The sequence below is a fragment of the Cibotium barometz genome, chromosome 1 (genome assembly GCF_041138505.1).
Source record: "Cibotium barometz isolate CiBa-2024 chromosome 1, ASM4113850v1, whole genome shotgun sequence".
In the NCBI taxonomy this organism is placed as follows: Eukaryota; Viridiplantae; Streptophyta; class Polypodiopsida; order Cyatheales; family Cibotiaceae; genus Cibotium; species Cibotium barometz.
In genome coordinates, this window is record NC_141046.1 from 65,193,317 (window position 1) to 65,208,833 (window position 15,517).

The 15,517-nt window shown below is 39.7% G+C and overlaps 1 protein-coding gene across 1 annotated transcript; it reads right to left on the reverse strand.

Annotated features, from left to right (window-relative positions):
- Positions 1 to 12,674: 12,674 nt before the first annotated feature.
- On the reverse strand, positions 12,675 to 13,686 carry LOC147642326 (uncharacterized). Its single transcript, XM_086777909.1, has one exon. The coding sequence runs from the start codon at positions 13,531 to 13,533 to the stop codon at positions 12,925 to 12,927; it is 609 nt and encodes a 202-aa protein (XP_086634035.1). The 5' UTR covers positions 13,534 to 13,686; the 3' UTR covers positions 12,675 to 12,924.
- Positions 13,687 to 15,517: the final 1,831 nt, after the last annotated feature.

A 15,517-nucleotide genomic window follows, 5' to 3' on the forward strand; every position in this document is an offset into this window, starting at 1 on the left:
TATATTAGTACGCGGTTCTATATTAGTATTTAGTATATAATACAATGCTAGTGCAAAACTTAGATAGTGCAAGACATGGATGAGACATTTGTCCATACATCTTTACACATGTATGACTCAATCGTGTGCAGTACTCTATTAATACATTATTGTACATAGTACACAGAGTACTACATTGTACATAGTATAGAGTACTACATTGTACATAGTACAGAGTACTATAATAGTACATGGTTCTTGTAGCATTATATGGTAGTGATGTGTGATCACACTTAGGACCGCTGGGGCATTTTTTCCCTCACTAGGAGTTTTTTTTCCCCGTGCGTATGTACAACCTCTTATCTACTCATTTTGGGATGTGTACTTATCTTTTGTATCTGGCATACATTTGTTTATTCTAATCTAGTGAGTTTGTGTGCTCTCAAGGTTCTCTATCTTGTGTGTGTGCATTGTTGCAATCCTAACCCTATTTCTGACAATTGGTATTAGAGCTAGCTTGACACTTGATCTAGTAGTTTGCCTCCCTTCTCACAACCCTATTTTTCTATCTCTCTCGGATTAAGATACCCTCTTAGGAGAAGAAGGTATATACTGAAGTGTGATGTATACGAAGTATACAACATTTTTAGGGTTCGCGGTGTGATTTGGGCGCCGTAAGGTTTCTGCAAACAATCTGGAATCTGGAGAGGTGTAATTTTGGATTGGTTCTGCTCAATTTTGAGTGTTTGGGCTATACAACAGCAAAGATTTGGTGTGTAGCAGCATCTCTACAGTGTCTTCAACAACATCGACCATCATACTTTTGCTAGTTACACTCTATTCTCTACTCTGTGTTAATTTTCATACACTTTATAGGTGATTCAGTCAGTTTGGCAGCCATCAAAGGTTGCATTCAATGAATACTATAAGTACTTGCAGTGTGTTGAAAGATTTTACATTTGGTAGAAAGTCATGGCTGGCAATAGTGATGTATTCAACATGTTGTTGTCTACTGAGGATAAACTTGATGGGACTAACTACACATTATGGTCCTATATGATGAGGCATGTATTGGTTACTAAAGGCCTTTGGAATGTGAAACTTGTTCTCTTTCACAACTACCAGTGCAACTAGGTGTTGCAGGTACATCTGAAGTAGAATCTGATATAGATGTAGCTCCTCCACATACACCACCAGTACCTCCCATTGCTGCTAAAATGAGATGGGATGGAAGAGATGCACAGTCACATGCATTGCGTGCACTTTTTGTGAAGTGAAGCATTATTCCTCACATTTGATTATGTAAGACTTCAAAACAGGCATGGGATGCACTTGGTGCATTATATCAGGTGTGCAATGAAGCACGCGTTGCATATCTGCGCAAACAGTTAGAGTCTCAACACATGAATGAGGGAGACTCAATGGATAGCTTCTTGACCAAGATCGAAGATTTTAAGGAGCAGCTTGCTAGTCTGGATAAGATATATCCTGATAGTACATTGGTACCCACAGTTCTCAATGCATTGTCGGAATCTTATTAGAGTTTTGTCTTTACCCTTAGACTCATGATGAAGTGAAATCCAAATGTCCTTACAATTTGTAAGATTTCTCCCTCCAGCTTTTGAGGTATAAAGGTGTAAGAACCTCCCCTTTTGTTCTTGTAATTATTCCCCTCTCTGAAATAAAAGAAAGATCTTGTTTTACCCTGTTTTGGCCTAGAGAGAGATAATTCAATATTGAGATATTTTTGGATAAACAAATTCTCCAAATATCAAAAATATATTTCCTTGAAACAGAATTTCAAAATAAATTCTCCAAAGTGCATTAGGAATCAATTAAAAATGATTTAAAAGACAGTCTAAGGGTCAAGATTTTTTGAAAATTTTGGATTATGGTCCAATTAAGGTTCCTATGAGCCAATAAGATTAATCCAAGTTTTGGGATGAGATAAATCCAAAGAATAAAAGAAAATACCCAAGAATGAGTAAATGCTCACATAAGATGAAGAGTTGACTGAGTACAAGGTTTATTAGTTAAAAATTAAGAGATATTACTAAAAAAATGAGATATTTTAGAGAAATGATGAATTTTTGACACCTTGGTAAGGAGGGGAGACTTTTGAGCTAGGTGCCTATTTCACACGTGGATGAGTTTTTAATTCAAAAAAATTATGATATTTTTATCTCTCCTCTCTCCTGGATGGATCAAACCAAATAAAAAAGGGAGCTAAACTGGTCCAAATCTTGTCCAAATTCAGCCAACTGAAGCTGGAAAATTCTAGAACTTAGTTGGACTCAGTTAGTGACCTCCCTCACCTATAAATAGACCCTCATTCTTTTGTATTCTCATTTGTGAACTAGACCATGCTAGTATTACATTAAAATAAGCATATTTTTTATTATCCCTTAAAAACCCTCTACATTTTGGAGAGATTGGAGCTTCTCTCTCTCTTCAACCATCCTTGGAGCTTTCCTCTCAACACACTAACCAATTGATTGGTTGGGGGCTTCCTTCTAAGAGAAGAAAGCAAGCAAAACAAAGAGGTAAGATATAATTTCATGGTTTTTCTCTAATATTCTCAATGTTTTCACTTCTCAACCCCTCTCAAGCTTGAGAAGTTTCAAATGGATTGTTTTTCAATGCAAATTAAGATTTCTAAAGAATTTGAATGATTAAACACAAGAAGTTTATATTTATGCTTAATTAGGATGTTGTTTATGTATATCTCTCTGTCCCCAAAATAATGGTCATTCCTATGACCAATTCTCTATTCAAATGATGCTTCTCATTGATAAATTCTCAATTTAAAAATCAAACTCTATGGTAGTTAAGCTAGAGGTTAAAGAAATGGCTTTTTAATGCTTATATGCTAATAAAATTATGATAAACTTATGATTAAATTCCATAAAATGGATTTAGGTCTAAATGATAGTTTTTCTATCATAATAGTATTACAAAGTCTTATCCTTTCAAAATTTATTAAAAATTATTAGTAATAGCAGCAGCGAAGCTATGGTAAAATTTTTAGAAACTAATACATAAGTCATTTTTATGCGTAATGTGAAAAGAGGACTTCCTACCATATTCTAGGATTAGTCATCCTATGCTAAAAGAATAATTTTTATTACATTCATGGAAAACTAATTTAAAGTATTTATGCATAAATAATTAATTAGAGAAATGAGAAAATTTTAGTATTTCTATTTTTATACAAAAAGAGGAATTCCCATGATAATGGAGATCCATGTAGTTAAATGGAAAAAGAGAAAATTTCATATATATTAAAATAATAAATATTTTTAGAATAATTTTAGATAAATTTATTTTGTGCATGAGAAAATTTAAATGATAAAAGAGGAATTTCCATGACATTTGGAATTCAATCATTTAAATAGTAAAAGTGGAATTCTTGGCATATTTGAATTAATGGATATTTTTATTTAAATTTGAAGAGGAATTTTAGATAAATTTAATTTATGCATGAGAAAATTTAAATGATAAAAAAGGAATTCCCATGACATTTGGAATTCAATCATTTAAATGTAAAAAGAGGAATTCCCATGATATTTGAGATCCAAGAAATTAAATGGGAAAAAAAGAAACTTTTAGCACGATTCAAATTATGAGTATTTATCAAAAATGGAATTTTGAGCATTATTGGGAAATAGGGGTAGAATTTATTTTTGTAAATCCCATGAATCTTTTACTCAAAAGAAGAATATTCAATATGATTCACTTGAGAAATTTGAGAAAGAATATGAAAATATCCATTGAGAAAAAGTACCTTTAACTAGGCCAAGCAATTGGTAGAAATTTAGAAAAGTCCCATCGATATCGAAAATAGAAAATGTTACTAAATGTGAATAGATGTGAATAAAGAGATGAGAATGAGATGTGAGGATATGTGATAGGATGTGAGGTGATGTAAATGGATGTGGATGTGAATAAAGAGATGAGAATGAGATGTGAGGATATGTGATAGGATGTGATGTAATGTAGATGGAATGAATGATATATGATGTGGATAGATGTGGATGTGATGTAAATAGATGTGAATGGATGAGATGTGATGTGGATAGATGTGGATGTGATGTAAATAGATGTGAATGGACGTGATGTCATGTGGATCGAGGTAGATGTGAATGGATGAGATGTGATGTGAATGGATGTGATGTGATGTGATGTAGATTGGGGTAGATGTGAATGGATGAGATGTGATGTGAATGGATGTGATGTGGATATGGGTAGATGGAATGGATGAGATATGATGAGGATGGATGTGATGTGATGTGATAAGGATCTGAATAGATGTAATTGGATGTGATGTGGATGAATGTGATGAGATGTAATAGGATATGATTGGATGAGAATGGATGAAGACGATGGGAATACATATAACTGGATGTGGAATAAGTAATGTGAATTGATGTAGAAGAAAGTGGAATAACGAGAAAAGATGTGGAACAATGTGGAAAGATGAGAGTTCATTAGAAACTGTATTTATAACCTATTTTTAAATGATTGTTTTATGTCAAGAATGCTGGGGAAGCATTTTGACCATCTTGTGAATGAGGTCATTAGAGACCTCAGTGATAAAGTTGCAATAGTTGATGGAGAGTCAACGGAGGACATCTCCCGTAGTAGCAAGGTCGGCCGAGGTCTTGACCAGCCTCGGTTCGATCTAAATGGTGAGCTTCTGGTACAGTGGATGAGAGACTAAGGAAGCGACCTACGAGTGAAGCGCTAGGTTGCCCGCGAAGGATCCTAGAGGATGCTGACCATACAGTGCTCGAGCTCTGGGTCGCCGAAGATACCCTCGCGTGCGTCAAGGAAGAAATGGAACAAGGTGTTAGAGTTGTTTTCTGAACTCGGGCATGGATTTGGTTGATTAACATTGCTGGTCCTCAACGGATGAGTCCATGGCTCTTTTATATGGATTTGTTGGTTGATCTTGCTGATCTTCAATGGAGAGTCCATCTGGATTTTTATAAGTGAATATAATTCCCAGTACTATGAGCTAGGAACTATTGAAAAGGCCCCTGAGTGGATAGGTGGTGAGCGTTCTGGTCAATGATGCCATAGGCACACCGATAAAAGAATGATTGGAAATTAGAATTCAACCGGATATTTTGGAGGATTATGATCAGTGATACTATGGTTTCATTAAAAGATTGTTTTAAAGACAGCTGAATCTGTGAAACAAGCAATTTCATTACAAGATTGTTTTAAAGTTTCACAGCTGAATCTGTGAAACAAGCAATTTCATATTGGGTGTGTAAGTGGTGTGACTATCTTGAAGTTTGCATGAAGCACCGGCTAGGGGGGCTGGGAACTCTTTTTCCTAGTACCCGGGATAAAACATAACCAAATTTCTAATGGATCCTATAACTACAGCGGTTGGGCGGTTGGCTAACCCATGGGATTATCAGAGTAGATGTGAATGGATGAGATGTGATGTGAATGGAAGAGATGTGATGTGAATGGATGTGATGTGATGTAGATCGGGGTAGATGTGAATGGATGAGATGTGATGTGATGTGGATATGGGTAGATGTGAATAGATGAGATGTGATGAGGATGGATGTGATGAGATGTGATGAGGATGGATGTGATGTGATGTGATGAGGATCTAAATAGATGTAATTGGATGTGATGAGATGTGATGTGATGTGGATAGATGTGATGAGATGTAATAGGATATGATTGGATGAGAATGGATGAAGACGATGGGAATACATATGACTGGATGTGGAATAAGTAATGTGAATTGATGTAGAAGAAAGTGGAATAACGAGAAAAGATGTGGAACAATGTGGAAAGATGAGAGTTCATTAGAAACTGTATTTATAACCTATTTTTAAATGACTGTTTTATGTCAAGAATGATGGGGAAGCATTTTGACCATCTTGTGAATGAGGTCATTGGAGACCTCAGTGATAAAGTTGCAATAGTTGATGGAGAGTCAAGGGAGGACATCTCGCGTAGTAGCAAGGTCGGCCGAGGTCTTGACCAGCCTCGATCTAAATGGTGAGCTTCCGGTACAGTGGATGAGAGACCAAGGAAGCGGCCTACGAGTAAAGCGCTAGGTTGCCTGCGAAGGATCCTAGAGGATGCTGACCATACAGTGCTCGAGCTCTGGGTCGCCGAAGATACCCTCGCGTGCGTCAAGGAAGAAAATGGAACAAGGTGAGAGTTGTTTTCTGAACTCGGGCATGGATTTGGTTGATTAACATTGCTGGTCCTCAACGGATGAGTCCATGGCTCTTTTATATGGATTTGTTGGTTGATCTTGCTGATCTTCAATGGAGAGTCCATCTGGATTTTTATAAGTGAATATAATTCCCAGTACTATGAGCTAGGAACTATTGAAAAGGCCCCTAAGTGGATAGGTGGTGAGTGTTCTGGTCAATGATGCCATAGGCACACCGATAAAAGAATGATTGGAAATTAGAATTCAACCGGATATTTTGGAGGAGTATGATCACTGATACTATGGTTTCATTAAAAGATTGTTTTAAAGACAGCTGAATCTGTGAAACAAGCAATTTTATTAAAAGATTGTTTTAAAGTTTCACAGCTGAATCTGTGAAACAAGCAATTTCATATTGGGTGTGTAAGTGGTGTGACTATCTTGAAGTTTGCATGAAGCACCGGCTAGGGGGCCTGGGAACTCTTTTCCCTGGTACCCGAGATAAAACATAACCAAATTTCTAATGGATCCTATAACTACAGTGGTTGGGCGGTTGGCTAACCCATGGGATTATCAGGGTAGATGTGAATGGATGAGATGTGATGTGAATGGATGTGATGTGATGTAGATCAGGGTAGATGTGAATGGATGAGATGTGATGTGATGTGGATATGGGTAGATGTGAATGGATGAGATGCGATGAGGATGGATGTGATGTGATGTGATGTGATGAGGATCTAAATAGATGTAATTGGATGTGATGAGATGTGATGTGATGTGGATAGATGTGATGAGATGTAATAGGATATGATGAGATGTGATGTGATGTGGATAGATGTGATGAGATGTAATAGGATATGATTGGATGAGAATGGATGAAGACGATGGGAATACATATGACTGGATGTGGAATAAGTAATGTGAATTGATGTAGAAGAAAGTGGAATAACGAGAAATGATGTGGAACAATGTGGAAAGATGAGAGTTCATTAGAAACTGTATTTATAACCTATTTTTAAATGACAGTTTTTATGTCAAGAATGCTGGGGAAGCATTTTGACCATCTTGTGAATGAGGTCGTGGAGACCTCAGTGATAAAGTTACAACAGCTGATGGAGAGTCATTGGAGGATGTCTTGCGTAGCAAGGGCGGCCGAGGTCTTGACTAGCCTCGATTCGATTTAAATGGTGAGCTTCTAGTACGGTGGATGAGGGACCAAGGAAGTGGCCTATGAGTGAAGCGCTAGGTGACCTGCGAAGGATCCTAGAGGGTGCTGACCATACGGTGCTCGGGCTCTAGCTCGCCAAAGATACCCACGCGTGCATCGAGGAAGAAAATGGAACAAGGTGTTAGAGTTTTTTTCTGAACTTGGGCATGGATCTGGTTGATTGACCTTGCTGGTCCTCAACGGATGAGTCCATGGCTCTTTTATATGGATCTGTTGGTTGATCTTGCTGATCTTCAACAGAGAGTCCATCTACATTTTTATAAGTGAATATAATTCCGGGTACTATGATCTAGGAACTATTGAAAAGGCCCCTAAGTGGACAGGTGGTGAGCGTTCTGGTTGCTAATGATGCCATAGGCACACCAATGAAAGAATGATTGGAAATTAGAATTCAACCGAATATTTTGGAGGATTATGATCAGTGATACTATGGTTTCATTAAAAGATTATTTTAAAGATAGCTGAATCTGTGAAACAAGCAATTTCATATTGGGTGTGTAAGTGGTGTGACTATCTTGAAGTTTGCATGAAGTGTCGGCTAGGGGGCTTGGGAACTCTTTTCCCTGGTACCCGAGACAAAACATAACCAAATTCCTAAATGGATCTTATCACTACAGTGGTTGGGCAGTTGGCTCTAACCCATGGGACTGGATAGGCTGGATTGATGGATCCCCAAAATGAGAACCAATTCTGTTATAGTACGATAGATGAAGTAAATCCCGGATAGTCTTGTTCTTTGGAAAAGAATCAATGGCTATACCTCTTGATGAGGAAAAAAGCGTTGGTCTCTATGATCCAAGTGCAAGTCTCTTCCTTGATCTGAAGAAGCCCTGCATGTAATGAGCTAAGAGCGGAATACAAGCTAGATGTTGAAGTGTATAAAGATGATTTTATTTTTGTTAGACGAAGTGAAGATATATGGTTGGGTGTGTTGAACTTGAGTCCCAATTCAATAATCATAGACAAGTCAAGGTGTAATATAGGGCCCCTCTTGTAAGAGGAGGATGTACTGATCATATAACTGGGTATAAAGGTTATTGGGACAAGTATTCATAATGTTATAAAAGTGATCCACCTCGATGGGATCATATAGATACAATCATGTGGAGCTAGACACCTATAAAGGCACTAGTAGAAGGCGAACACTCCAATGGTAGCATGTGAGAAGGCACATATAAATGCCAAGGTAGTACAAGCTTAGGAGAGCAATGATGATCATAAACTTTATTCATGGATCCATTTTGTTGAACATAAACTTTATGGATCTTGTAATTTGGCTTATCTTAAGTGATTATTTTTTTGGCAATCACATTAAAAAAATTAAGATCTCTAGAGTTTTTGCAATGTATAAATTGGTGTTTTGTATAACAATACATGATTTTTAGTGTGCTTAGATTAATTAATCATGGATTTTTCCCAAAACTCATGGGTGGTTTCTTCTCTTGTTTTAATCACCATTGTGACTTGTATAGATTTTTACTAAATGGTTAAGATTACAAACCTTTGTGGTTTAACATGGGAAGAGTCCCAAATTAAGTGGATTCTTATAAATTTCCTAATATATCTATCTAAACCATGTTGTCAGTAGATAAGATAAAAGTGAGCGAGCTCACAGAAAGAGACATGAGGCTTTTCCATCCCATCAAGATCCTAACAAGTAGTAAGTGTGTATATCAGTGGGATCGGGCACAGCTCCCCTCTTTAAAGGCACATGCACAATAGAGCCATAGAAGGAATACGAGATGCTCCTTCTCAACACATTTGCTTGGTCATGATCGAAACTCAGAGAGAGAGAGAGAGAGAGAGAGAGAGAGAGAGAGAGAGAGAGAGAGAGATCTAGGGGGGATCATTTCCTTTCGGAGAGGAACAATGACTATTAAAAATTGCAATGTCATAAGATTCTGAATTAACAAAAGAACTTTTTTCCCATAAAAAAGTCTTCTACTTCACGACGAGGACATGATCAACATTAGGAAGGGGGGAATGTAAACCCATTTTGGGTTTAATAGGAGTTGTCACTATAATTCTACATCAAGTAGCAAAGACGGAGACACCAAAAGCATGTATAATCAATCTTTGAAGAACGGTATATCCAAATCTAAAACTTGGACGAGCATCTAGTAATGGTCCGATGATCTATTTATGGTAATTCTCGCTCCAAGAGCGTGTGGCAAAATAAGCTAGAATGGATTCACACATAGAATGGATTCTGTGTGAATGTACTTCATGCATGCATTATGAGATTAAGCATTGTACAAGTAATGAGCCTTGGACGCCTGACTGATCATAGTTTAAGTGTGCGTGTGAACACTTATAGCCTTGTATATTCTCTCACAATACTCTCCCATTGTGCTACTAATACTCTTGCTAATTATCTTCTCTAATACATGCTAGCGAGTGTGTATGAGTGGTTTGAGGTGACAGGAGGAACATGGATCGTAGTCCACCACGATAGTGTGAGAATGCTCATGGGGGAGACGATGACGAAAATTGCCGCCCACTAAGGTGTGGAGCTCTTGAAGCAGTGTGCTCGAGCTTGGCCACCATTGGAAAGATCCTCATAACAATTATAGCTTGCTAATGTAATCTCTTGTGAGTGTGTTTCTAGGAGAGGCCGAAGTGAGCATCAATAACACACACACACACACACACACACACACACACACACACACACACACACACACACACAGGTGTAGAATGGATTTGAGGTGAGATGGAGGAGCAATTTGAAGGTCAAGCTGAGCAAGGTCAGCTGCCACTTAGAGGAGGGGGGGAGGAGTGAGGAGGATGAAAGAAGAGTGAAAGGAACCATGGAGGTATGGGTATATAGAAAGAGTGGCTAAAAATGCTCACTCACAAAACACACACTCCTCATGGACACTCCTCATGGAAGAAGCACACCAAATGATTCTCATGAGCAGGATATGCAAGAGAAACTCTTGGTTTGTAGGACCTTAAAGACCAATATTATGGCCCTACCTGCTGTGCAACAATGAGCCAAGAGATGAATACAAGCCAGATGTTGATGTGCACAAAGATGATATTATTCTTATGACGAAGTGATGATATTATATGGTTGGATGCATTGAACTTGAGTCCCAATCCAATGATCATAGACAAGTCAAGGTGCAATATAGGGCTCATGTTGTAAGGAGGAGTTGTAAGGAGGATGCACCAATGATGCAACATACAAAAGTTATTGGGACAAGTAGTCACAATGTTATAAAAGTGATCCACCTCGATGGGATCATATAGATACAATCATGTGGAGCTGGACATTGTAAAGGCACCAATGAAACAAGCAAAAGGTGAAGAATCCAATGGTAGCATGTGAGAAGACACATATGAATGTCAAGGTGGTACAAGCTCAGGAGAGCAATGATGTAGATATTGTTGATCTTTTTGGTTGAAAATTAAATTTAGCAATCCTATAATTCGACTTAGTTGAAGTGATTATTTTTTTCATAACCTCACATTTAAAAAATTACTATCCATAAAGTTTTTGACAACCTCACATCCAAAAAATTACTACCTATAGAGTTTTTGCAATGCATAAAAAAATGGAATTTTGTATCAATAATACATGACTTTTAGTTGTTAGATTCATTAATCATGGATTGTCTCTAAGACTCATGGGTGGTTTATTCTCTTGTTTTAAACATCTTTATGATTACTAAATGGTCAAGATTGTGGTTTAACATGTGGAGAGTCCCAAATTAAGTGGATTCCTAGAAGTTTTTCCTAATATAATAAATCTAAACCCTGTCGTCAGTAGACGAGATCAAAAGAGAGCCCCAAGGAGCTTCTTAAAAGTAGTGAGTGTGTATATCAGTGGGAGCGGGATGGAAGGCATTGGAGATGGTCTTGAATATGTGGTTTGCTCAACATGGAGATGTAAAAATTAGAGAGTTTTTTTTTGGAGTTGGGTCTGAATGTAAAGATGTAAGGCTGTATTGGCTGTAAAGCTGTTTTAGGGAATACATATATATCTAATGTGCCCAAAAAAGAAAGGCGTGATCGAAAGAGAGATATATATATCTCTTTTTCTACAACCAAGTCACGGGATTAAATGACACGTTATGAATCAGGAGGGATCTAAGGCTCAAAAGAGGCATTGCGATCTTGCCTAATCAGGAGCGTCGGATTTCTGTCGCCGTAAGTGAACTAGGGGTAAACTCAAGGATGAACTCAGGGTATACCATGGGGATTTTTGGGACTCAAAAAATTTTCGAGGGGGTGAGCTCAATGCAAAAGAGGATTCGAACTTGGAACCAGCCACTCAAGCTTTCAACATCTAACCACTATGCTATACTTTCCAACAAGTTATGGAGAGTGTTTTTAAATTTAAAACTTGGTATTTTGTTCCCTAGTTCACTTTCTTGCTGGAAAATGTTCCCCTAATTCACTTTCTTGCCGAAAAAGCTCTCTCTAGTTCACCTTTAGTTCACCTCAACTTTATCCCACGAGTTCACTCCTAGTTTACCCCCGCATATATCTGCAGTTTACCCATAGTTCACTTGGGAATCCAGCGGTGTTGTTAATCAAATCCCACATGCGACTCCTCTTTCCAACCATAGATCTCTCTTGATTCATGGATGTGTCACTTAGTCATGAGGACAACCAACGGGGGACTTCAAGAGGGACTTTCAAAGGCGTCTTCTCATTTAAATATCCAACGGGGGACTTCAAGAGGGACTTTCAAAGGCGTCTTCTCATTTAAATATCGGAGCAGTTGTGACCTTTAAACTCCACGTCAGCAACATCCCCCTCTTGTACCCTCCTTCAACGCCAACCCTCCTCCTCCTCCTACACCACTCCTCCTTGCCCTCGTTCTGCAACATGCCCTCCCTTTCCTCCCTGTTGAGTGCCAGGCTTGCTAACCAACCCTCCTCCATCATTGATGTCGAATACCCTCTCCCCTTCTCGTAAATGTAACATTCCCTTGCTTTCTTGCTAAATACATCCACCGCAGCGACCCTCATACAATTAATCAATAAAACGATACCTCCCTTGCACGGTGAGAGAGAGGTACTCTCCCTCTAGATAGAGAGAGAGAGAGAGGGAGATAGAGTGTGTGTGAGCTGGGGGTGGTATGCTCTATACCATGGACTACTGTTCGGAATCTGTCTAGAGAGAAGTCGACACTTGCATGGCTTTGGCACATTTGTTGAATGCCATAACAGGAAGTCACATTGTGGACCTTACAAAACACCATAAAAGCCTTAAAATCGTAGGATGAACATGTTTACAAAATTAGAGTCCCTGATACCAACCAGCTGAGGACAACAAGCCAGCCACCAACAAACACTTTCAACAAGAACAGTACATTGAATGTGTTCAAGAGAACGATACATCCATCCCAAGCTCATCTCTCTGAGTTGGAAGGCTCAACAATCAGTACATACATCAAAAATGTTATTGAAAAAAAAGCATCGTTGTGTGCACTTCAAGATAATGGATGTGCAAGAACACTCGGTTGTTACTCGTGAGTATCATCGTAGTACAATACACAATGTGACAGAAACCCTTAGCTCACTTCCACATCTGCGGACAAGGCCGGAACAGGTTTGTTTCCTCTCCGCTGGCACTCGCTCACCAGGGCTGTCCGGGCTGACATGTGGCCCGAAGGCCTCAGGGCATCTTCCACTATGCCATACCTCACCCATTCCTGCAAGTGCTGCTCACGTCCCCATGTGTCCGGAATAACGACCTTTCCGCCCATCTGGATCCAATGGTACCGCCTACTGGCACATACCTGCTTCTCCACCTCTGTGGCATCATCCTCGCCTGCTGCAGACTGATTATCCGCCTTGCGTGGCCCTTCCCCGCCCGGATGTGAAACTTGCTCTGCGATGTTGCCAATCTCCTCAACACACACAGAAGCCTCGTCCCTTCTGTCACTGGAAGGAGTAGGAAAGGAGCTTTGGGCAGCTTGGCATGGAGATTTGGGGGCTATGGATAGGCCTGAAAGGTCTATGTGCAGCAGGCGGGTACGTTTGAGGGAAGAAACGAAAGGGGTGGGAGAATTGGAAGGCTTGGTGTGGCGAAGGGGGGCGAGAGCAAGGGAGGGAATGGGGAGTGTGGCTGGTGGGCGCTGCGATGAAGGGGAAGCTGGGAGGCGGCGAGGCTTCACCATCTCACAGGAAGATCCGGCCCGTTGTGTTGAAGAAAGGGAGTGGGGGTGGAGGAAGGTAGTATTCTAAGCAGAGGGCGGCGGCAGTGCGGAATCGAATTGATCGAAATGTCTGTGAGTGGCGACGACGACTCGCAGACATGGATGATATGCGACGACGAGGCCAGAGTCCAGACACAAGGGCCCGCTTGACGTGGCCTACTCCCTTGCCACAATTAGATTCTTGCCTCCCACCCTCCCACCAATCCCTGACCCCTTTCAGATCTCCACTAACCCTGACCTCACAATTGGCCCCGCGCCTCGCCAACCCTTGTCGTACGCGTGGACTCTCCCTCATAAGTTCAAAATATCCCTTAACTCCCTCTAAATGGTGTGGTCCCTCCCCCTAAAGCCCTCTCCATCATTCACATTTGAGCAAGTTCAAACTTGCCTAGCTTCTTCTCCACGTTTAGAGGTGTGTCCCATGCATACTAAATCTACTGGCGTGCACGTAAAGTTAAGTAGGCTTAAGCAGCAGGTATTGAAGTGAACTTTGAAGATAAAGAAAACATATTCATGTATGAATGTGGGGACATAACAGAAGGTGTGTTCATATACATGTATGAATGCAGGGACATAACAGAAGGTGTGAAGGGAGCATTCATATACATGTATGAATGCGGGGACATAACAGAAGGTGTGAAGGGAGCATTCATATAGTTCAACATCAAACATACCAAACATATACATGTATGAATGTGGGCACCCTACAGATGAAAACATAGGTTCATACCTACTTTCCATACATGTTTCATTGGATGTCACGGGCTCTCTGTGTATTGATCGTCCACCAGCCTTCTGTGAAGGACATTAGCTTCTTGTTAAACCCCTACGGCTTCACAGAAGGCAAGCTTGATGGGACAAACTACACACTCTAGAAATTCAAAATCAATGCCATTCTAGACTCTTATGAGATTCTAGAAACTATTATGGGAACGGATACAAAACCAGTGGGAACCCTCGACCCCAATAATAGTACGAGCACACTTCCACCAAATGCTACACTTCTTTGGGCATGGAAGAGGTGCAATGTTGATGCACTTTATGCCATCGTCACCAACATAAGTGATTTTGTTCTTACTCTGATTCAAACATACAACTAAGGCGTCGGAGGCTTGGAACATAATAAGGAATTAGTATGACACCTAAAATCATATCAGGATTGAGAACCTGGAGAAATAGCTTTCCCCCTGAGAAGTTTGCTAACGAAGAACCTGCTGAAGAATTCATCACACGGATCAAAAATCTATGGGATCAAATGGCTACTATGGGGATTACAAAGACTAGTGAAGAACTAATCCAAATTCTCCCACAAAAGTATGATGGCTTGGTTACAACATTAAACACTTAGGTTAGAGTTCCATCTGTATCATTTGAAGAATTAAATGCTATGTTGCTTGAGGAGGAGATGCAGTTGAAGAGTTCCATCTCTATCATTTGAAGAATTAAATGCTATGTTGCTTGAAGAATTAAATGCTTGAGGAGGAGATGCGGTTGAAGACCCTTGATGATGGTGGTGTTGCATTTTTGGCCAATGCTAAAGGCAAAGGCATGGCATCTTCTGATGATAAGAAGAAGAAGCCAAAGAAGAAGAAGTTTCAAGGGAGCTATTATTACTATGACAAGAAGGGTCACGCTATCAAAGACTATAGAAAGAAGCAGGCTAATGAGAAGAACAGCACACTAAAGTCTTCATGGAAATGAAAGAAGTCAGTTAACAATGCCAAGACTGAGCTTAAACTTTGGGTTGCCATTGAAGAGGTATGCTCATCTGCGCAGGCTCCAGTTGTTGTTGACGATTCATGGATTTTGGATAGCGGAGCACCCTAACACATGACTAGTAAAAAGGGATGGTATAGTTCTTGGAAGCCTGTGCAGGAACCCATTAGTGTTTTTGTTGGGAATAATGCTAAGTATCCAGCTGAAGGGTCGAGAACCATCTCTTTTG

Bases quoted from the DNA above. Each gene is read 5' to 3' on its own strand.
- LOC147642326 (XM_086777909.1), bottom strand. From the start codon at position 13,533: ATGGTGAAGCCTCGCCGCCTCCCAGCTTCCCCTTCATCGCAGCGCCCA.